The sequence below is a fragment of the Alternaria dauci genome, chromosome 1 (genome assembly GCF_042100115.1).
Source record: "Alternaria dauci strain A2016 chromosome 1, whole genome shotgun sequence".
Classification (NCBI taxonomy): domain Eukaryota; kingdom Fungi; phylum Ascomycota; class Dothideomycetes; order Pleosporales; family Pleosporaceae; genus Alternaria; species Alternaria dauci.
In genome coordinates, this window is record NC_091272.1 from 1,822,486 (window position 1) to 1,842,694 (window position 20,209).

General features: G+C 53.4%; 9 protein-coding genes across 9 annotated transcripts; 4 read left to right on the top strand and 5 right to left on the bottom strand.

Moving 5' to 3' along the window:
• Window positions 1-23: 23 nt before the first annotated feature.
• ACET3X_000574 (uncharacterized protein) lies at window positions 24-2,000 on the bottom strand. The gene is made up of 6 exons (XM_069447884.1): window positions 1,864-2,000; window positions 1,719-1,811; window positions 1,554-1,672; window positions 1,249-1,477; window positions 1,088-1,188; window positions 24-1,038 (listed from the first exon to the last, which is right to left on the bottom strand). Exons 1-6 carry the CDS (start codon window positions 1,913-1,915, stop codon window positions 313-315), a joined length of 1,320 nt encoding a protein of 439 aa, XP_069310816.1. The 5' UTR covers window positions 1,916-2,000; the 3' UTR covers window positions 24-312.
• A 578-nt stretch (window positions 2,001-2,578) lies between these two features.
• ACET3X_000575 (uncharacterized protein) lies at window positions 2,579-6,934 on the bottom strand. The gene is made up of 3 exons (XM_069447885.1): window positions 6,661-6,934; window positions 3,754-6,587; window positions 2,579-3,696 (listed from the first exon to the last, which is right to left on the bottom strand). Exons 1-3 carry the CDS (start codon window positions 6,889-6,891, stop codon window positions 2,769-2,771), a joined length of 3,993 nt encoding a protein of 1,330 aa, XP_069310817.1. The 5' UTR covers window positions 6,892-6,934; the 3' UTR covers window positions 2,579-2,768.
• A 64-nt stretch (window positions 6,935-6,998) lies between these two features.
• ACET3X_000576 (uncharacterized protein) lies at window positions 6,999-8,501 on the top strand (the record flags this gene model as incomplete). Its single annotated transcript, XM_069447886.1, has 1 exon — window positions 6,999-8,501. The coding sequence occupies one exon, from the start codon at window positions 6,999-7,001 to the stop codon at window positions 8,499-8,501; it is 1,503 nt and encodes a 500-aa protein (XP_069310818.1).
• Window positions 8,502-8,692: 191 nt separating this feature from the next.
• On the bottom strand, window positions 8,693-10,009 carry ACET3X_000577 (uncharacterized protein; the record flags this gene model as incomplete). The annotated part of the gene is made up of 4 exons (XM_069447887.1): window positions 8,693-9,615; window positions 9,669-9,731; window positions 9,783-9,832; window positions 9,885-10,009. The coding sequence occupies 4 exons, from the start codon at window positions 10,007-10,009 to the stop codon at window positions 8,693-8,695; spliced, it is 1,161 nt and encodes a 386-aa protein (XP_069310819.1).
• A 246-nt stretch (window positions 10,010-10,255) lies between these two features.
• On the top strand, window positions 10,256-11,457 carry ACET3X_000578 (uncharacterized protein; the record flags this gene model as incomplete). The annotated part of the gene is made up of 2 exons (XM_069447889.1): window positions 10,256-10,529; window positions 10,580-11,457. The coding sequence occupies 2 exons, from the start codon at window positions 10,256-10,258 to the stop codon at window positions 11,455-11,457; spliced, it is 1,152 nt and encodes a 383-aa protein (XP_069310820.1).
• A 204-nt stretch (window positions 11,458-11,661) lies between these two features.
• ACET3X_000579 (uncharacterized protein) lies at window positions 11,662-13,743 on the bottom strand (the record flags this gene model as incomplete). The annotated part of the gene is made up of 3 exons (XM_069447890.1): window positions 11,662-13,378; window positions 13,428-13,677; window positions 13,731-13,743. 3 exons carry the CDS (start codon window positions 13,741-13,743, stop codon window positions 11,662-11,664), a joined length of 1,980 nt encoding a protein of 659 aa, XP_069310821.1.
• Window positions 13,744-14,001: 258 nt separating this feature from the next.
• On the top strand, window positions 14,002-15,105 carry ACET3X_000580 (uncharacterized protein; the record flags this gene model as incomplete). The annotated part of the gene is made up of 5 exons (XM_069447891.1): window positions 14,002-14,182; window positions 14,344-14,481; window positions 14,534-14,615; window positions 14,666-14,731; window positions 14,784-15,105. The coding sequence occupies 5 exons, from the start codon at window positions 14,002-14,004 to the stop codon at window positions 15,103-15,105; spliced, it is 789 nt and encodes a 262-aa protein (XP_069310822.1).
• Window positions 15,106-16,339: 1,234 nt separating this feature from the next.
• On the bottom strand, window positions 16,340-18,001 carry ACET3X_000581 (uncharacterized protein; the record flags this gene model as incomplete). Its single annotated transcript, XM_069447892.1, has 2 exons — window positions 16,340-17,267; window positions 17,394-18,001. 2 exons carry the CDS (start codon window positions 17,999-18,001, stop codon window positions 16,340-16,342), a joined length of 1,536 nt encoding a protein of 511 aa, XP_069310823.1.
• A 1,384-nt stretch (window positions 18,002-19,385) lies between these two features.
• ACET3X_000582 (uncharacterized protein) lies at window positions 19,386-19,890 on the top strand (the record flags this gene model as incomplete). The annotated part of the gene is made up of 3 exons (XM_069447893.1): window positions 19,386-19,460; window positions 19,512-19,570; window positions 19,620-19,890. 3 exons carry the CDS (start codon window positions 19,386-19,388, stop codon window positions 19,888-19,890), a joined length of 405 nt encoding a protein of 134 aa, XP_069310824.1.
• Between the last annotated feature and the right edge of the window lie 319 nt (window positions 19,891-20,209).

A 20,209-nucleotide genomic window follows, 5' to 3' on the forward strand; every position in this document is an offset into this window, starting at 1 on the left:
CTACAGCCGGCTGCGTAAGCAGACGGTAACAACAATACAGTGGCATGCATTAGAAACAAAGACAAATTGATAATGGAAGCCCGCCACTGGAAGACATCGAGGTGATTGTAGAATGGAAACAGATTCATGATCGGTGACAGAACGCTAGACGTGCCCAGAACTCCTACCATGCAAGTGCAAGTACGACCTACCCCCACTGACGCGTGGATATCTGAAACCGCTGATAAGGGACATCGCCAGACTCCGCGCAACCACTAAACAATGACCACAAGACGCCTGTCGCTCAACATAGCTTCAGAACATTCCGACATGTTATTGCGCCACCTTCGACATACTTGGCGTTTGCACGCCAGGTTGTGCAGTGTGACCTGCGATCTCCAAGACGCTCGTTGAGCTCTCGCTACTACCTTGCACAGTCATGCCCAGCGCTCGTCGTGCGTACTCTTTTTGGCCGTTCGCCACATGGTCGACCTGGGAGTTTACGGTACCATTACCATTGGCCGAGCCGTGTTCCGCGATGGCAGCCGGAGGCTGTAACCATTGTACACTAGTACATCGATTCACAAGTCGTACGGTGGTCTCGTCAACAGGTGCGAAATGGTTACCGCTTGATACAAGGAGGTGGAGGAGCCGCAGTAGTTCTTCACGCTTGTAATGTGGTGGCTTGCTGATCTGGCTGTACATGAGTATCGGATGTAGGACCCGCAGGTATGTATGTCGTAATGCATTTGCAGCAGCCGAGTCGTGTGGCAGATCTATAAGGTTCCGAAGGATGACGTCGACCAGGACGTGAAGATCGTTGGTGTAGAAGTATTCGGCCGTGGAAGGATTGCCGAAGAGTAGGTAAAGCACTTTGAGGATTAGAAGCTGGAGGGAGGTCTCCGACTCGCGGTTCAGAAGAAGAATCAAGTTGCATCCGAAAGTCTTGTAGGTCATTCCATGGGTCGAGATGGCTTTAATGACCCGATTTGTTATTCCAGGTCGTCCATCGCTATGACGGCTAGTCGACGCTACAAGGTACTGTTCGTTCAAAACCAACTGCTTTGGAGTCAGCTTGACAGTTGTTCACAGGTGCGAGCAGACTGACCAGAACACGTATTACGGGATAGTGATATGGATCATCAGCATCGTCGGAAGCACCTTCTATTATCTCCAGCAGGTAGATGATGAAGGCGTCGTTCACCGCAGCTACACAGCAAGCATTAGCAGTGGTTCCAAGAAGAATGGGCAATGGTGGCGTTTTCATACAAAAGTCGTCCCACGTCAGTCGCTGAACCCGAGAAGATTCGTAGAGCAGTTGTAGGAGTAGTTGATGCAGAGTAGTCTCCTCCTGCACACTTGGCGTCTGCACCAACTCAACAAGTCTGGCAAAGGTGCCCTCCGAGTGCATCATCTCAAAAATGTCATCGTCTTTGCTGTTGCGACCATCGTATAGGAGGAAGGCGGCCACTATGTGAAGAGTAGGGTTATCATCTTCCTATCGCGTTGGTCAGCCTCAACCTCAGCCTCAGCTCCAGCCAGCATCCATGCGGTCCAGACATGGGCCAACGTACCTGCAAGAGGCAATATATTATCTGCCGCCGTACATATGTCTTGTTGGAAGCGAAGAGTTCGCCCTCGAGCATACGAAAGATGCATTTCGCAACGCTAAAGTCGGTTTGGAGGTATTCGGCTGTTGGTGGTCAACGTCGGTCACGGCAAGGGTCGAAGATGCGTACATCTATAATTTGTGGTGACATTAAGAAAGGATCGCAGCGAGTTGTCGATGGTGTCGTGCTGGTGACAGCGCGTCGAGACTATATCGTCGAGTTCTGTGTAGCGTGTTAGTCGAGGCTGTTGGTGGGGGTTGCCAGACGCTCTCACCATCCCAGAACTGTTGCTCATTCTCGAGGTCATACGACACCTCAAATGCCATGTCGTAGTCGCGGGCCTCTGACAACAATCATCCTCTCCAGCGATCAAGGCTGCCGAGGGCGGTGCAGAGAGGCGCAAACTGTTCGTTGTCGGAGCGTTGATGCGAACAACTGACCATCAAGACGCCGGAGATCCGCCGGCGTTAGCTAGTGCGTCACCGATACTGCTTGGGGTATAGGGTAGTCTATTGTTACCACGCCTTTAGCACTTGCACTCCAACATGCAAATGTCCTCACGTACCTCTCAGTCTAGGGTCGTCGGCAGCATCTTGTTCTTCTCTGTCTGATATCTGAAAATGAGCGTGTGCCCTAGAGACCCACCAACAACCACGGAAACGCAGTGACACGTCAGACACTCCGAACAGCTCTCCAATGCCATCACGATCATCCTCTCCACCAAAGCACGGCTTTGATGATAAGCGCGAGAGTCTAAGTGGCCATCTATGAGTACTTTTGGAGCGCACCAACGCGTTCATATACGGCTTAGACGCCTCGGCTTCCTGATAGCGACGGCATGTCAATTTCACGCCCTTCATGCCCCTTACCTCTTTGCATGTCACCACGCCCTTCCACAGTCTTCAATAGCTTTGTCAAAGATGCTTCTTTGGGAAAGATCCGTCAATCGGAAATAAGCATTAGAAATCATATCCATGGACATGGCCCAATGTTTCCATACACACGTATCAACCCAACTAGCTTCCAGCGCCTCCAATGCAATGCTGCGGTGGCTCAAGCCCACCACTTGACACCTAATGATACAGTGTGTGATCCACCTCGGTACACACCCGTCTTGTCCAAATTTACAGATCTCTGTCGTATATACATCCTTCGTAGCATGTCTCTTGTCGTTCGTATTTATTCTTCGCCAACTACCTCCTGCTCCCGACAAACAACACAGCCCCGGCCTACTGCTTTCTTGATAACATGTGCATGCGCTACCTTAGCGCCCACACTTCTTGTCCATCTTCCGCCACTCTCTTGAGCATCAGCGGCGAGTTGCTGTTGTAGGCCAGCTGCGACACTCGCGCTAGCACTCGTCTTGGGAAGTAGACAAGTGAGATGGAAGACGTGGCCACATGCAAACCCCACAAGCGTGTCACGAGACAGAGGCATAGGCCCACCTTCGACGGTGGCGGCCTCTTCTTCGGCCGTGGGGAGCGTAAAGGGACGATGGCACCCTACACAGTGGCCAGGTGGTGCTTCGCCTTCAGGTGCTTCGGCAGGAGCGGGGTCGAGGTTCGGGGCCGTGGTAGTTGAGGATACGGCTGTAGTTCTCTTATCAGCTTTAGCTGTTGCTTTTGCTGCGGTTGCCGGATCAATGCCTTTGGGCTCAATGTCGATTTGCCCTTTTGCGTGGCGATGCTTCTCGTGACCTTTGCCGTCACATGGTATGACTTCAAACTTGACACCCCGTTTTTGGCCGGCACGTAGCGTGTCCATGCCAGCTGCTACTTCGCCCCGAAGAACTCTCGCAACGCCTTCTGAGATGGAGTGTTGTATCTCATATTCGCGCACCATGCGGCCTATGCCGTCCCTTAGCCCTTCAATTTCGAGGCCTTCGGGGATGCGGCGGACGAGTTTGATAGGATCTATTGCTGTGCCGACTTCCTCGAGTAGACCGCGAATAAAGTGAGGTTTGTCCATGGAATACTCCAAGAGGTCATTCCAGAGATCAGGATCATCTTGCTCTTTGGCGAAGGAAATGGCGAAGCTGACGTCCGAGAGATTCTTAATAATCAGGTACAAAGCGCGCTTGGTTTGGCCAGTCTTGGAGAGGATGTGTCTGTAGTAGGTCAGCAAATCAAGTAAAACTGGTGCACTGGAAACAGTCTCGACTTACACAAGCTCTGGAATGTACTCTCTCCTCTCACACTCGGCGGTGGCTTTGCTCAGATCATAATTTTGAGATTTGCGCAAGTACTCCATCAACAGCGGTCGATCGTACTCAGCAAACAGCTCCACCATGAGATCCGCAAACTCTTCTGCAACAATCTTGCCGTCAGCCGCCAGGCGGTCCTCAGCGACCCGCTCTTTAGCCGTCTTCGCTGTTCGTTCATGCATTTCTGGCTTCCAGAGCTTCCGTAGATAAAAGTGCAGGAATGGTCTGAACGCTGGGCCTTTCGCCTGTAACTGGCTTTCAACATCACTCGCAGGGATGGTACCACGGCAGCCTTCCTCTACGAGAACATTGATGGCTTCTGCCGAGGCTTCTTCCAACTCTTCTAGCTTCGCTGAAGCTGACTTCATCTGCTCCTTCGAAACACCCATCATGATGAAGCCAGGAATATCGTCTCGTACAGCTTCTACCAAATGGAAATCCCGTATGAGAGTCATGGCTGCTTCCGCGTTTTGCAACCGAATGTAACAGCGTAGCGCTTCTCTTTGCCTGCCACTGGCAAGGAACAGTTTTGCAAGGCCATCCTGCAGTATCCGCCAGTCTCGGCCTTGTACACCACCCTCGATAGATTCCTCAGTGACATCGCCAGCAGAGAGCTTGCTTTTGATAGCCTCAACGACACTGTTGATATCGAATAAGTCTGGATCCCAATCCTCAAGCAGGTGCTTGAAGCGTATGCGATCATGTATGATGTAGTGACCAAGGATCACCTCGTATACCATGGAAGGCAGTGGCGGTTGTATGGGCTTCTTGGGAACATAGGGAGAGATCTCGTTGAAGTGGTTGGTCTGTGCAAACTTCCACACCCAATGTTCCCACCTTGTGGAAGTGCCGAGTACGCGACCAGCGACCTTGCCTGCTTGCTTCCAGTCGCCAGAACTAACAAGCTGTTGCACCCATAGATCTCCGATGCGACGCTTCTCTTTCTCTACTGCCGAGTTCTGATTCGCTCTCGTGGCAGATAAGGTTGTCTGGGATGCGCTGTCGTCTGCGAAGAATTCGTGCAAGCTTCCCTGTTGCTTTGTAGGCGTACTGGGGTCTGAGCTTTCTGAAGCTGATTGGGAGACAGACGCGATGATCTCAGGATGGTCTTCCAAAAGCTCCCATGCGTCCTTGTAGTTTTCGTGCTCGAGTTCCCACTGGAAGTGATCTGAGAGTTCTCGCTTGATGGCTAGTACACAGTCATATGGACTCTGTATGAAGACCTTCAGCCCTGCTGTTGCAGCGTTCGGATGTACCGGTTGTTGACGCTTGCCTGATATCGAACCAGCAGCATTTCCGGCGCTTGCTGACGACATGGACGGTGCCCTCGACGGCGGCTTATCAGAACCAATTTGGAGGTTCATCACACTTGCTCCAGAGCTGAATATGCGTGCGGTGGCAGCACCCACGTCCCATATTCCTCCCCCGATGGCTTCCAGTGCGCTTCTCTGTGCCGGAGTCATTATCTTTGGATGTGGCACGTACAGAGTTCCCAGATGGTAGTCGGCAGCCGAGAGGCTCTCAAATCGGCTGACGGTCAAAGAATCTACTTCGACTTCATCCGAGGTTGCAGCATCGATGAGTTTGAGCTCTGGAGAAAGACCATTTGTGCGACGGTGCCTTCCTCCCCTAGGAGTCGTGTCAGGCCCCGAGACTGGATTGTCATCATCGTCGCGTGTTCGGTATGCAAGAACAAGAAGCAAAGAAGGGGTATAGAGCGAAATGCCAGAAACAATACAGTCGTCGAAACGAAGGAAACGAAACACCTCGGCGCTTCCGACCGATCTCTCACCAACATCGCGGCCAACGCCAGCCCCGCCAGGCTGAACGTTGACGATCCATGCGGCATCGCCCCATCCTATAATGAGCTTTTCGAACTTGTTCTCCTTCTTGGGGTCCTTGGGTGCCTGGGACGAGCGGTTGTGTGGTAATGTGCCTTCGGTTTTATCCGCAAGGTGGTGGCCATTCATGCTCATTATAGCATCATCGTCCGACTCGAGCGACCGGTCGTCAACCCACTCGATCCGTGCTTTCCATACGCCGGCCATCTCTTGCCATATCCGACGGTTTGGCTTTTCGATAAAGCCAATTCTTTTCCAAGCGTTGTCGGAGTCGGCACTGTCGAGGTGGAGATCGGTGCGCATGATACGGATGCCATGTTCATTGGACCAAGCTACAAACTTGCCGGAGAGGGACCATTTGATGGCAGTTATGGTGCCTTCTCCAGAATGCAGGATAGTGTCCTTCCCACTGTGTCCGCCAAGACCTATCGCACCAAGCCATCCTTGAGCTGTCTGTGATGCGGAGCTGGTATTGGCGTTGGAACGTACACCGGTTGGTCCTCCTACAGTGTGGATGAGCTCGCCAGCTAATCCACCGGATATGTATGAGCGGTCGTTCTTGTAGTCCGGCGAAAGCGCAACGGCCTGCACAGGGCGACCGAAGTTTCGGAGTGTGACGTCTTTGGGATCGACCAGGGAGGATACACACACGTGCCCGTCAATGGAAGAAGAGGCTATGTATATCTGATTCGACGGCGTCGACGGCACCTGGGCTTGGCGCGGTGTGCGAGGAGACCCTGCGTTGCCCGCAGGCGAGTCTGTTCGTCTGGAAGATGCGTTTGTCTGGTCTGCTGACCTGAGATCCGAGGCTGTGGGCACAAAGGGCTGCGAGGCCAACAGCGGCGATACCGATAGGGCAGTCACCGAGGCCGCGGGATGGGCGTTGTAGGTGCGAAGGATTTGGAAAGAAGGGATGCTGAAGGCATGGATGTTGCCATTGTGGGTGCCTACAATCTACGTGCAGTGTCAGCATCCAGTCGACAGCTGGCAGTGCTCATGCGCATCCAGCAGGGAGCTATGACCGTACCATCTTGTCCCCAGCGACGACAAAGGTAGCGGTCGCGTCACCATTGCGATACACGGGTCCCAGGTCTCTTGTCAGACGACTGTACTTGAGCTTGGGCTCTTCGTCGACGTCGTCGTCGTCGTCATCCGAGTCGTGGTCGACGCTCTCTTTCCCTTCGCTCGCTACCTTGTCGACAAGTTTGGCGTCGCGTACAGGCGTGTGCGGCTCGTCTGGGGTGTTTTCCGCAGCCATGCTGGCGGCATGAGCTGCGGCGGGCGTGGTAGAGGCCTGGGATAGCTCCGGCGCGTGGAGACGTGTAAGTGTTGTCGGTGTCGATGCCCTGTCGATCTAGGCCTATGATGCTGGCCAAGCCATTCCCGCGGACTTGCAAGGGTCTAGCTCTCCGCAAATGCTCCACCACTCTCAAGATTGATCGCCTCCGCTGCTTGCTTGCTGTTGGAAACCATGTCCGAGGTGAATTCGCGCTGGCCATGACGGCTTACCGACACTACGCCTTCAACGCCTTGACACGGTGTCCTGCTACGCGCCTTCCACTAAACACCCTACACACGCCTCCCTTGTTGCGCACCCCCGCAAACCGACTATTCTTGACGACTAGCAAATATGCGAAAAAGGTCGACTTGATCCAGAAGCACGAGGATATAGTCCCGAAAGATGAGGCCGCCGGGGGGACGCAGCACAATACGAACCGCAAGGGCCCCCGGAAGAATGCTGGCAAGACGTCGTTGCGGAGTATTGCGGTTGAGGCACAGAGGTCGCGGGCTTTTGTCAAGTCACGGGGAAGAACACGCTTCATAGATCCCGACGCCGAGACCAAGACGGTGACCGCGTACTGTGCGGCCGAAACCTATGACATTACCACTGCTGCTCGGCTTGTCAAAGCCCAAGGCTATGAGCTCGATCCCTTCCAGACCGGCCTATACCCGCAGGTCATACACGTCCAGACTTCCGAACGACCGTCAGAGGTCAAGGATTTCCAGCAAGGCGATATATTCATCTTCCCCTCTGGCACGGTGGTGACATGGAATGTCAGGGAACGAGAAGCGCTGAAGCTGGTCAACCAGGTGCTGCCAGCAGCAGCTGAAGGCTCGCATCTAGACATGCTCGAAACCGAAGACCTGGACTACCTCGAAGACCCCAGCAAAGAAACCAGCGAGGTAGTCGGCGACACCATCGTCCTCGGCACAAAAGCAGAGCCTGTATCCGACAACCCACCGTCATCGCAGCCCGATGAGTCTGCCAACCCCACTGACCAACGTCAAGAAGTAGACACTGTCTTGGCAAAAATAGCCTTCTCTTCTGGTCTCGCCCGTAGCACCAAGCTCGCCGTTCTGGAAACTCTACTATCAGACTACCAAAACTCGACCCGCGATATCCCCGCCATGCTCGCCTCCTCCAAAACCATTTCCCCTCGGCGCAGTGCCCCTTTTACACGCTCCTTCATCCTACGTAAAACCGGCGAACTGCTGTCTCTCCGTGCCCAGCTAAACCTATACTCGGAGCTCACCGACAGCATGCCCGATATCTTCTGGGATTCGCGACACGAGCTGGGGTTGGGCGAGTACTATGACCAAGTTGGACGTGCGCTCGACGTTGGGGTACGAATCAAAGTGCTCAACGAGAAGATTGGGTTTGCGCAAGAAATTGCTAGTGTGTTGAGAGAGCAGTTGAGTGAGAAACATGGGCTGAGACTTGAGTGGGCGATTATTGCCCTCATTGCGGTGGAAGTAGTGCTTGAGTTCTATCGGCATTGGGATGAGCGCAGGGGCAAGGACGACCCGGAGAGCACCGAGGCGTTACTGAGGAGTCATCTGGAGAGGTTAGCGGAGACGAAGCTTTGAACTCAACAACGAGAGCATTACGATGGCATTTTAGCGCAATGATACCCCACTCTAAATTTACGAGCACCTTGAACACACCAGAGGCAAAAGGCACAAAGGAAATAATCTCAATTCTACAGACAATGTCCGCCCAGCATAGGGGCACAGGTATTTACAAAATTTTCCATAATCCTAGCCATGCTAGTACCCGTCTACTGGTCGTCGAGGACGTGCAGATACTTCTTCTCTTCCCTCTTCTCCTTCTCGCTCATGGGTGGTAGATCATAGTAACTCGAGCTTCGGTAGCCCTTGAGGTACTCAAAAGTCAAGCTCTTCAACTCAACAGGTTCAATGTCCAGGTCCTTGAAAGTCTTTGCATCCTTGTCAATAATCTGGTCAATAAACTCCCGCTCGACCTCATCAGCCGAGTGGATGGGCCACCATAGAAGCTTGTTGGCATAGTGTGCGATGGGCTTCAGGAGACGCTTGGGAATGTTGACATGGCGACGCGGCTTCATGGCCTCCTTCTCAACGAGCTCGTTGATCTCAGCCATGGAGTACTCTGTCGGGCCGTAGAGTTCGTAAGTCTCAGCGGCAGTGGTGTCGTCGTGGAGCATCTTCTCAAGGGCCATGCCGACATCAATGACATGGACGGGACGGATGCGCTCCTGCAAGTTGTTCGAGGTGATGATGTTCGAGGGGGAAGCGAGACGGTGGAGAAGACGGTCCTCGTAACCAAACATGGGCGCAGGGCGAACGATGGTGGTCTCTGGGTAGATGGAGCGTGCTACTTGCTCACCCTGAGCCTTGGTGCGGTAGAACTCGGATGGCGAGTCCAAGCGTGCGCTGTGAGATGAGACCTGGACAAATCTGTCAATGTCGTACTTGGCGACGGCCTCCACGATGCGCTCTGTGCCGTGGACGTGTACATCCTCCAGGTCAAAGTTCTTGGTGGGGTAGTCGCGACCAATGAGGTTGTAGACAATGTCAGAATGGCGCACGCTCTCCTCAATAGACGCAGTGTTTCGGAGGTCCATCTCGATGAAGATGACTCTGCCCAAGTCTCCGGCGACCTTCAAGTGACGCTTGGCCATCTCCTCGCGGAAGGGGACTACCACTGTACATCCTGAACGGGCTGTTTGTGCTGTTAGCGCAGTGCACCTCGGCTTTCTCACGACGTGCACACACCCAATCGGTTCACAATGTATCGTCCTAGGAATCCAGTGGCTCCGAAAACAGTCGCGGTATATCCTGCATGTGTGTGAGCGTTGGTCTAGCAGGCGGATGCGGGTCGCAGCGCACCTCCGAGCGAGGATCGTCCACCGGAGACAGTCAGAATCGGCTTTCCAGTCCTATGCCGTTGTCAGCACTCGTTCTGGCGTCGTAGGGTGCAGTCGGGCGGACCTGGTTATCCTGACGTCCGAGTTGAGTTGTTGTCGACAGGCCGAGGTGGACAGGTTGGCGACACGCTTCAAGGGCATTTGCGCCGACAGCGCCACTGGCGACCGAGCGCAGCGGAGTGGCAGCATAGTTGCGGCGTTCAATGGCTGCTGGTATGTCGAAGGGAGCTGCTTGCGAGGCGGCTGCCATGTCCAGACATCCGTGGTTGATGGTCTTGGCGCTATGCGCTAATCGTAGCTTCCGCCGCAACGCCATGACAGCAACAGCGAGTCCCGCCTTCCAACACAACAGCCCAGCTCCTGCCATTCCCTCCTCTCCCACCCAACCCGACACCCGTATTCTCTCACCCCATCGAAACCCACTACGCGGCAATCATGGCCATGGACACAGACACGATCCCGAACCTGCTGGGCGACGCGCGGGACGAGGCACCCGAGGAACTCCAGGAATACTTCATCGCCTTTGAGGACTTCTGGGAGAGAAAGCTGTGGCACGAGCTTACCGACAAGCTCATTGAATTCTTCGACCACCCAGAGAGCGCCAAACAGCGGATACCCTTCTTCGAGACCTTCATCAAGAGCTTTGCAAACAAGATCAACCAGCTGAAGCTCGTCACCTTGGGACTCAACGCAGCTTCACAATACAAGGGTAGCCTGGCCCTTTCCTGCTAGACTGGAACAAGAGCTGACCCTCGACAGATGACAAGGAGCGCCTCACCTTTGTCAACGACCTCGCAAAGAGCGTCAACAAGCCCGCTTCACAAGACGCCTACGTATACGCCACAGTCGCTGCCGCCAGCATACAGCTACGGTTAAAGGACGAGGAGGGAGCCAAGAAGAAGCTAGAGGAGTGCGAGCAGATACTGGATACCTTCGACTCGGTCGAGACCGTCGTGCATGCGTCCTTTTACCGGGCAAGCGCAGAGTACTACAAATCTAAGCACGAATTCGCGGCATACTACAAGAACGCCCTGCTGTTCCTCGCCTGCGTCGACCTCAACGACCTAGAACTCCGCGAACGCCAGTCGCGCGCCTACGACCTGAGCATCGCCGCGCTCGTCTCAGACTCCATCTACAACTTTGGAGAGTTGCTGCTCCACCCCATCCTCGACTCGCTGGTCAACACCCCACATGCATGGCTGCGCGATCTCCTCTTCGCCTTCAACCGCGGCGACCTGATGGCCTACGACGTGCTTTCCAACAACATCACAAAGGTCCCTCTTCTCAAGGAGCACCAGACCTTCCTCTACCAGAAGATCTCGCTCTCCGCCCTCACAGAGACCGTCTTCCGCCGCCCACCCCACGACCGCGCCATGACCTTCTCTGAGATCTCGCAGGAGACCAAGGTACAACCCAACGAGATTGAGCACCTGATCATGAAGGCGCTGAGCTTGGGACTGCTCAAGGGTCAAATCGACCAGGTGGCCGAGATTGCGCGTATCAACTGGGTGCAGCCCAAAGTTCTGGACATGAAGCAGATTGAGGGCATGAGGACAAGGTTGAAGGAGTGGGATGCCAGTGTCAACCAGCTGGGTAACTGGATCGAGGGTGTAGGCAAGGACGTCTGGGCTGCTTGAACCGGTACCGTCTTGCATTAGGTCACTAGTATACGCCTTTTGGAAGACGTCGTCTCCACTCTCAGCACGTGGCATGCATCAGCTATAAGCAAGACGCTCGATTTCATGTAATCATAGGTAGTGGCCATAAACGGTCAACGAATGAAAAGACTGACGACTTCATTGCACTCCATGACTGTATACTATGTACTGTATAGTCCACTTCTATTCCCAGAACCCAGTCGAGACTACCATAGCTCCCGCAAGCCATGCAGGGAACCAAACCAACCAGACAACAACCTGCGTCCACATACCCCACACATGCCACCCAATCGCGCTCTGTATGAGCACATCCATCAGGTCGGCTCCCAGCAGCTTCGTCGCAGTCTGCACAACCATGACAGGGTTCAACGTGGCCAGCACCAGCAACTGCACTCCAGTAACCCCACGCTTGTTACTCTTGCGTACAAAACTCAACGGCACGCACAGCACGCCAACCAAGACGCTCAAACTAAAGTTCAGCGTCGCCAAGGCCGCAAGGAACATACCCAGCAGTAGCAAGGAGAAACACTGGAACAGACAAAGGGCTTGCGGTGTCAGCACGTCGGGGGCAGACCACCAGAAGAGAAAGGTTATGATGAGTGGGGCGAGCGTGGTTAGATTGCTGGTTGTGAGGAACAAGTTGGCGAGGTGGTCGGCGTCCCAGTTGTTGAACAGGTATAGGGGGACCAGGCCAGAGGCGTGGACGGCGAGGACGAGAACGAGGGGAAGGAGGAGATGGCGTTCTGTTATTTTCGTGCTGGCTTTGGGGACAACAGCCAAGGAGCCGTCTTGTTCGACGAGCTCGGTCGCTGGTTCTTCAGGTGCGGATTCCTTTTTACTTTCTGTTTGCTTTGTCTCGGAGTCGGTGTCCTTCTTCTTGAGCTCGTCTTTGGTAGTCTCGTTTTCGGCCTTTTTGATGTCGGCGGGAGAGGACTTCTCGGTCGGTGCCTTTTTAGGGTTTGTGGCAGCGGGATTGCTGACGGGCTCTGTGGCACGTCCGCTCTTCACCCATAACGCCATTGCCGCGATGCTGAAGTTGATGGCGATTAGCATGGCCGAGGGGAGATATGTGCCAATGCTGACGAAACGTTTATCCTGTAGCAAAAGGTAGAAGAAGAAACTCTGATGCAGGTGCTCGAGGAGGTTGTTCAAGCTTCGGAAGAGCGATTCGACGGTTTTTCCAAGCGACATCTCGTCATGCCAGCCGTCCCCAACCGTCACCAAGGTAACGGCGTCGACGTGGTATGGAATAAAGGACGAATGGGGTCCAGTTGCGTGACCAAGGCCCTGCGAGAGCATACCTCGAAGCATGGTCTGAAGCCGCTCCTTGTATGAGTCCTTGTGGTCCCACATGCGCTGGATCACACAGCCAATGCCCATCTGACCGGACGCGATCTGCACTGCGGTGTTGAAAAGATCCAGGTTGGGAAGTTGGCCGTTTATGCCATCGTACACGACGTGCAGTTTGTCGTACCGATGACCCCAAGGACCAGCGGGATAGTCTACTGCGACAGCGCCTTGCAGTGCCCCGCTCTTGATCTTCAAGCTCTCAACGTAACGTGTATCGTGCGCCTCGTGGTAGGCATCGACCCAGGCTTGCGACCCAATGGTGCTATCACCGGGAATAAGTAGGATGATGTCCTTGCTCCAAAGACTCCAGCGCTTGAAGTAGCGCGCCAATGTGAGAACCAATGCGACGCCAGAGTTGTTGACCTCGTCTGCCATGTTCTTCCATGCCCCAATCAAGACAATGGCTTCGGTGGCGTCTGCGCGGGGACCCTGGAGGATAGCATAGACGTTTTCGTTTGCGATTGTCCGGTTCGAGACGGTGTAGTTGTAGTGCTGGGTTGCGACTTTGAGGTTCTGTTCACGGAAGATGGCTTCGAGTCGCTGCGAGCGCCTGTTGCACGATGAGCTTCAGGCTTTCAAGTTCCAGTATGCATACGCACTCTGCGACAGGCTTATCTATCAGTCCGTGGACCTCATGGCGATAGGCTCGGAAGACATTGTGCTCGCTGCCGGTAAAGTAGGTATGTACTTGTCCAGGGAGAAGCGCATTCTCAGAGACATAGGTCCTCCGCGAGTAGTCGTTCAACGGAAGGACCAGTAGCCATCCTATGCCGATGATTATGCAGAGCGCGGAAAGATAGGGCGGAAGCTTGAGTAGGCGTTTATCTTGCCGGAGCGCCAGTATCGAGGCTTCACATGTTAGCTGTCGGCCACTGTTGCGCGCACCCAGAGCCAGAACTTACACAGAAGGGCCATGTTGACGTCTCAGTCGGCCGTCATGCAGGAGAAGAGAGAGAGAGAGCAGAAAAACGGATCGTGTCCTTGCCCTCTGCCCAGCATCCCACACAATCCGTCTGGGAAGGTGCTAAGTCGACTCAAGCGGGAGGATCGTCACTAGCGCGCCGTCGACCCTGGACCCTAGTCCCATTGTAATCTTCCAGTCTGTTCATCTTAGCACAACACAACGCGCCTGCACAACAACCACCCCAAACGCCTGGCGTGCTCGCGACAACGATGCCTATAACTTCGATGCCCCAGATCAGCCCTGCGCGGATACGGTCGTATATCCTGCGCCTGCCATTCTGCACAAAAGTCCTAGTGGCGGCCATTGTAGGACTATGGGCTGCGACGATTCCGTTTCCGTGGATTAGGGACTTTGGGGCTCTGGAGCCGGCCAAGATGGATCTGACGCAGAGTATGTTTGTTTTGTTATACCGGGGTCAGGGTTGGCGACAATGCTCGACCTGTGGCCGTGTGTTGCGGCGCAGGCGTATCATGGGCGCGGCCGGGCGCGGAAGTCACGGAGCTGGGAAGAAGAGAGGAAGAAGACAGAGAGCTAATAGTATATACCTGTAGTGCACCGACTCAACTTGTTTCCCGTCCTACATTGGAATTTCATCCATATGATCTTCAACCTCTTCGCCGTAACACCACTTATCGAGCGCTTCGAGTCCGAATACGGGACACTAGTCACGTTGGCGCTCTTCACCGGGCGTAAGATATAGTCGCAGTGACATGCACGGATATCAGGCTGACCATGTGGCAGCTTTCGGGACCATACCGGGAGGCGTATATACTCTGTTGGAGAAGTTCGTGCTGAGGAGCAATACCTCGGTCATGGGTGCGAGGTATGCCACTTCCAGGTAGCCCGTGCATGGCGATTTGCTAACAGAAGAAGCATATGGGTGTTCCTCCTTCTATCAGCCGAAGTGATGAAGACACAAAAAGCGAACCCGTACTTTAGGTACAGTCACACTATTCTCCTCCCAGACCCAACTGTTACTAACCGTACCCAGTGTCGGACCCTACAAGATTCCTACCTGGACCACGCCCCTCATTCTCATCGTTCTGACCAGCATCCTCGTCCCGCACGTCAGTCTTGTGGGCCACCTGTGCGGCGCAGGCCTCGGCTACCTCTGGGCTTCCGGATGCATCAAGTTCCTCGTACCACACGAGAAGATTCTGAGATGGGTCGAGACGAAGCTGAACCTGCTTGGAAGGTTGCCGCACTACGTCAGTGTTGACCAGAAGACATACGGCCGATATGGTGTACTTCCGACAACGAGCGTGCCACTGAGCAGTAGGACTCCTGACGGCGGACAACGACTCGGGCCATAGTCGAGTCAACGAGGAATTTGGGCTGTCAATTTGCTACCGGCGTTTCTGCATTGCTCGGAGTCTACGTCACGAGGCGTTGAGGTGTGTTGTAGTGCTTGTGATATGGACAATTGGTTATTCTGTACAGACATGTACGCGACGCGATACGGCATAATTCTAATGTTCTCAAGGCAGATCCATTTATTCTCGACCATGGTTCGCCATCTGCAACCAGTGACACTAACTCTGCAACCCCTGGTGCCCCTCACCCAAAGAACTCTTTCTTCGCCCCACCAGCTGCACCAACGAGATTTTTCAAAACCCAAATGTCGCTTTTTGTTTTAAACAACCGTGAATACATTTCATCTTTCTCAAAAATCCTCCATCAATGCAGTCTCACCGCGATTGGTGTAGTGAATCCCTCGGGGCGGAGGTCCCTTGGTGTAGTACGGTCTCCTTGGTGTAGTTGGTTATCACGTGGGTCTCATATCGTCATGTATGACTGCTCTCAGCAGCAGATATCCCAAGGCCGCCAGTTCGAGTCTGGCAGGGGACAATTTTTTGCGCATGGAAGGTCATGTTGGGGTGAGGCTTGCGTTCTGCAGTGCTGCACACAAGTGGCTGGACATTAGAGTTTTTGAAAATAGTAATATTGAGGTTGTTGAGAACGTAATAGTCTCTCGTGCATCAGTTTGTGAGCCTAATTTTTGATAAAGAACTGCGACCCCGATATGCGTGGTGGTGGTTCCTGCATCGCGTCTGCGCAGATGCTACATGTTTTTGTCAATGGGTGGTGACGTCTGTCGCATCTAGCAAACTTCACCGCAGCGTTACGCTACCAAAAACGGCAATTTCAACAAAGCGTAGATTGCAGCACTATCAGAGGGGCACAACGATGAGGGGCAAGTGTGCGAGGGGCACCGCGGGGTGCTCGTGGAGGGGCAAACCTGAGTTATGTTGAGGGAGGGGCACGCAAGACGTCTCGTGGAGTTGCTCATGGCTGAGCTAGAGCAACGATATCAGATGAGAGGGACATGCGCTGGTGGGCTTTTTGCGGTCAAGTGATTGCATCTGCTCCCTTATAAAGTGAATCTGATACATCTACTAAAGGAAGCATTTTTTGACCAGTACCTCAAGTAAAGTGAAGGTCAGCAAATCTCGATCTTTTGGATAGGAGCATTGTTCGCTCCAGTCAACGCAGTGACTTCATAGATGAGTTCAAACAGCTCAGATTGCTACCTAAGTTCCACAAACATCAATACACATATACGCCCCCAGCTGATCTGGGGGTGTTTGAACCGCTTCCCATCGGACTTGAGCCTAGACCCAACCCACCTCTTCGTCTGTCAGACCCAAGGATGTTTTCGAGCTCCTCCGCTTGCTTGATCACATTATGGAAGTAACCGCCCTCGATGCTCCTCTCATCCATGGTATTGTCGTCCTGTAGCACACTGAGGCAGAAGAACACCATGTTTCCCAAGAAGATGTTGCTCTTCATCTCAACTTGCGATGCGACCTCATGGGCACTGACTTCTTCGCCGTCGTTAATGTACAACTTCGTCGTGTATGTCGCAGTGTCGAAGTCGATGTAGTAGAGCGGCGCTTTGAGCGCAATCTCGGCGAGGACGAGCCCGATACGGAAGATTTGGATATGTTTGGACAGGTCGCGACTGTCTCTCCTCTCACGATTGGCTTTGTAGCATCGCTCTAGAATGCGTGTCGTCGACGACTGGCCAGGCGCTGCGGTTAGCATGCTCACCCACTTTCCATCCTTGGTCCTGCGCCAGCGAATGTTCGAACAGTCGAGGAAAGACAGCCACTGACTTCCTATCAATCGAAAACAGCCTTGCGCGACGCCAGTCGCTATCGCGTTTTGATCTTGCGAGTATAGCTTCTGTGAGCCAAGATAGACGTTCTGGTCGCTAATCGTACTCGATAGAGGCTCCTTGTATTCCAAGTCAGAGAGGAGACTCGTCGGCGGGTTCTTGACAATGAACCCTGCCGATGTCGACAAAGTTGGCACCATGTAGCAACTATCCTGCACATCTTTCGCGAGAGTTGACACGGCAGTAGCGAGGTCATTTGCGACCATGCATGGATCGTGGACGGCTTTGATGGTAACAGGCTGGGCAAGGACTTCGTGATTTGTACCATCCATACTGAGTAAAAACGCAAAGTCGCGCCTATGGACTTGAGGAACTGCAATGCCAATGTGCAGTCGATGTCTCGATGCACTACATCGATGAAGCCGCTCCGCGTCTTTTTGGGCACGGACAACATCTAGTACCCTGCTTTGGACTGTGTCTGACCTTCCATCGCCGGCCGTGATGATCATGTGCCGTCCAGGGAGTCGTTCAATCTCCGAGAAAACATCCGCGTGCTCTTTTTCGAGATAGAAATCGGAACAGCGTTCCAGCATGGTGAGCTTCTGATTCAGTCGCTTGAGGCGCATCTCCAAATCATATGTCTTTGCTAGAACGCTCAAGAAGAATCTGCGCGACCATGTGCTGTTGCCTTGTATCTTTCGGAGGCATTCTTTGACTCGTTCTTCGTTACCAATACCCTGATGTTCACCATAGGAGGCGTGTCTATACTCAATTTTGAGAGCGACATCTCTGATTTGGCTGACGTCGCTCTCGATGCTCCCTGCGATTACGTTGATAGTACCAACTATGGCTTTGATGCGCTCGTGACCCTCTTTCCCAAAGAGAATGCTAATATAGATATCAGATCGATGAGCTTGAATGTCGTACTTGCGTTGCCAGCTGTCAAGAGAGAGTTTTGCGAACTCGAGGCCCTCGTTGATGTCGAAAAGTCGTTCAGAGAGTAGCTTCCATGGTTTAACCTGCAGTGCGAAGGTATGCAGAGCTTCTACTGCTGCATAGAGACCGGAAATGACACGTATGACTCCAGCCATGTTGTGTTCAGAACGACTGCCGTGTTGTCTTGAAGGCGTAGATGGAACGTAATTTCAATGACGCAAACGCGCACGCAGAGTTGACGGAAAGAATCTTTGAGTTATGCGCAACTCGGTAACATCCTCATAACAGCTACGCAGGGCAGATGTTGTATCGCGCGATGCCGTGTGGAACGTAGTGCTGGTATTGCGTGTCGGCAGGTCGAGCAGAGGGGGATCGATATGATGGATAGAAAGAGAGCAATCAAGAATGTTAGATAGATGGTAACATGACCCACAAACTATTGCGGCTGAACTAATGCGAACGTTCAGCTCGTCGGTTCTGGTGTGGGGTATCGCGACAAGATTGGTTGTAAGCACACTGCACAGGGATGAGGTCACCGTTTGGTGGTCTTCAGCCCCCAACGGCCCCCAAAGATGTCAGAATCGGGCTGCCTGCTCAGGCACTTGGGTCGCACTGATTAATGAGCGTGACTGCCTTCCACCTCCGAGATTCTTTTGAGCTTCTGACTCCACTCATGGGTTTTCTCTACAGTGGGAGCGGTGGCAGAAGAGAGATTTGATGCATGTCTGTCACCCCCGTAGTACCTTAGGATTGACACAGGCGCCTCTCGACTGGCACAACAGAACAAGCTCTTGAGCAAACCGGTTTCTTCCCCTGGCTCAATCCTACGCCATGGCAACATTTCTACCTGAAATTGATGGCGACAATCGACATCCGAGCCACCTTCGGTCGCGTTCAGGAAGCTATGTCGACCACATAGAAGAGAAGACAAGATGGGACCGGAGAAGCCGAGAGAGAGAGATGAAACGTTACCATAACAGCCGCCATGGTACAGCCTCAGATCCAAGGTTTTCAAATCAGCCCGCACCCGATCGGCTCGGCGTTCCTGTATTCGAGACAACAGGAAGAGCTCGGTCGAGTTCAGATGCTAGCAGGAGGCCCAGAGAACCAGAGCGAAGGTACAACACACAGGAGGTGCGACCTAGTATCGCACCGGTCGACAGGTATGATTTGACCAGCGAGCCAATCTTACCCAGTCAGTCACCTGCTCAATACGAGCGAAGATTGCAACACCGGAAAAAGCCAAGCATCAAGGTGGAAATCCACCAAGATCATCCTCCTTCGCCGATGAGTGGCACAACCCTTGCGCTAAAGAGGAGCCCAAGCGCCAGCTCAAGATTACCTACTGCACAACCTCAGCTTCAATACCAATATGCGACAATTCAAAACAAGCTCCACCAAATCAGCAGCACCTGTGCGCCATACATCGATGTCGAAGCAGCGGAGCCTCAAGACCTCACTTTTGAGAAAATAGTTGAACAGACTCAAGCATTTGCTTTCGATTTGCGGGTGTGGGCTCATCTTGCAAATATTGAAGGCATGGCCAGGATCGACTCACGCAAAAGGGAGGTCGTGGACGCTGCATCGCGAAGCCTTGATCGTCTGCTGGATCAGGTAACGACCCTGGACGATGCTTGTTTTAGGGCTAAACCAAGGGATCTAAAGTTCAGAGCGCTTCCTGAAGTCGACGACGATAGCTTGTTCGAAGATGGAGATGACAACAGGTATGTGCCTGTAGGATGTGAAGACGATTGTGCTAACAAACGGTTCCAGCTGTGAATCAGACCCAACAGAGTCCCTTAGCTTCGTGGTCCATTCTAGCCTACACAGTATCGAGCTGCAAATCCAGAACCTCAAGCGGTTGAGCCGGACGCTGCAAGAGGCCACACCGGATGCGAAGAATGAGGTCACGGCGGTCGCGGGGCTCGTAGCGGACACGGTAAAGTGTTTTGGTTCGCAGGAAGCGTTGAGTCGCTATTCGATGAATGAACAGATTTCTGAGAGGAAGGGATTGGAGGAAGGACGGCACGCGTACTGGCGATAGCCGGCTAGTGCTTTCTAGTTTCTTAATCCGTTTGGAGGGCCAGATAGCATGCGGGCAAGATACGAGGTTATACTTGACATGTGCTTCAAGGCGATTGTGGTTCCAGAGCTTGGTGCATTGATCTTGAAGCGAGGAATGCGGCATGTGTGAGGAGCGATGGGTCGGTCATGGCTGCCGCGACAGTCGCGTCATGCCCGGGCAAGCTAAGACGTTTAAGGTTAGAAGGCAGGACTAAGCGCACTGCTCCGGTCGCCGGCATGCTCGCGATCTCGACCCTTTGCAATACCAGCCATTGTCTTCAAACATTGTGCAGATGGCG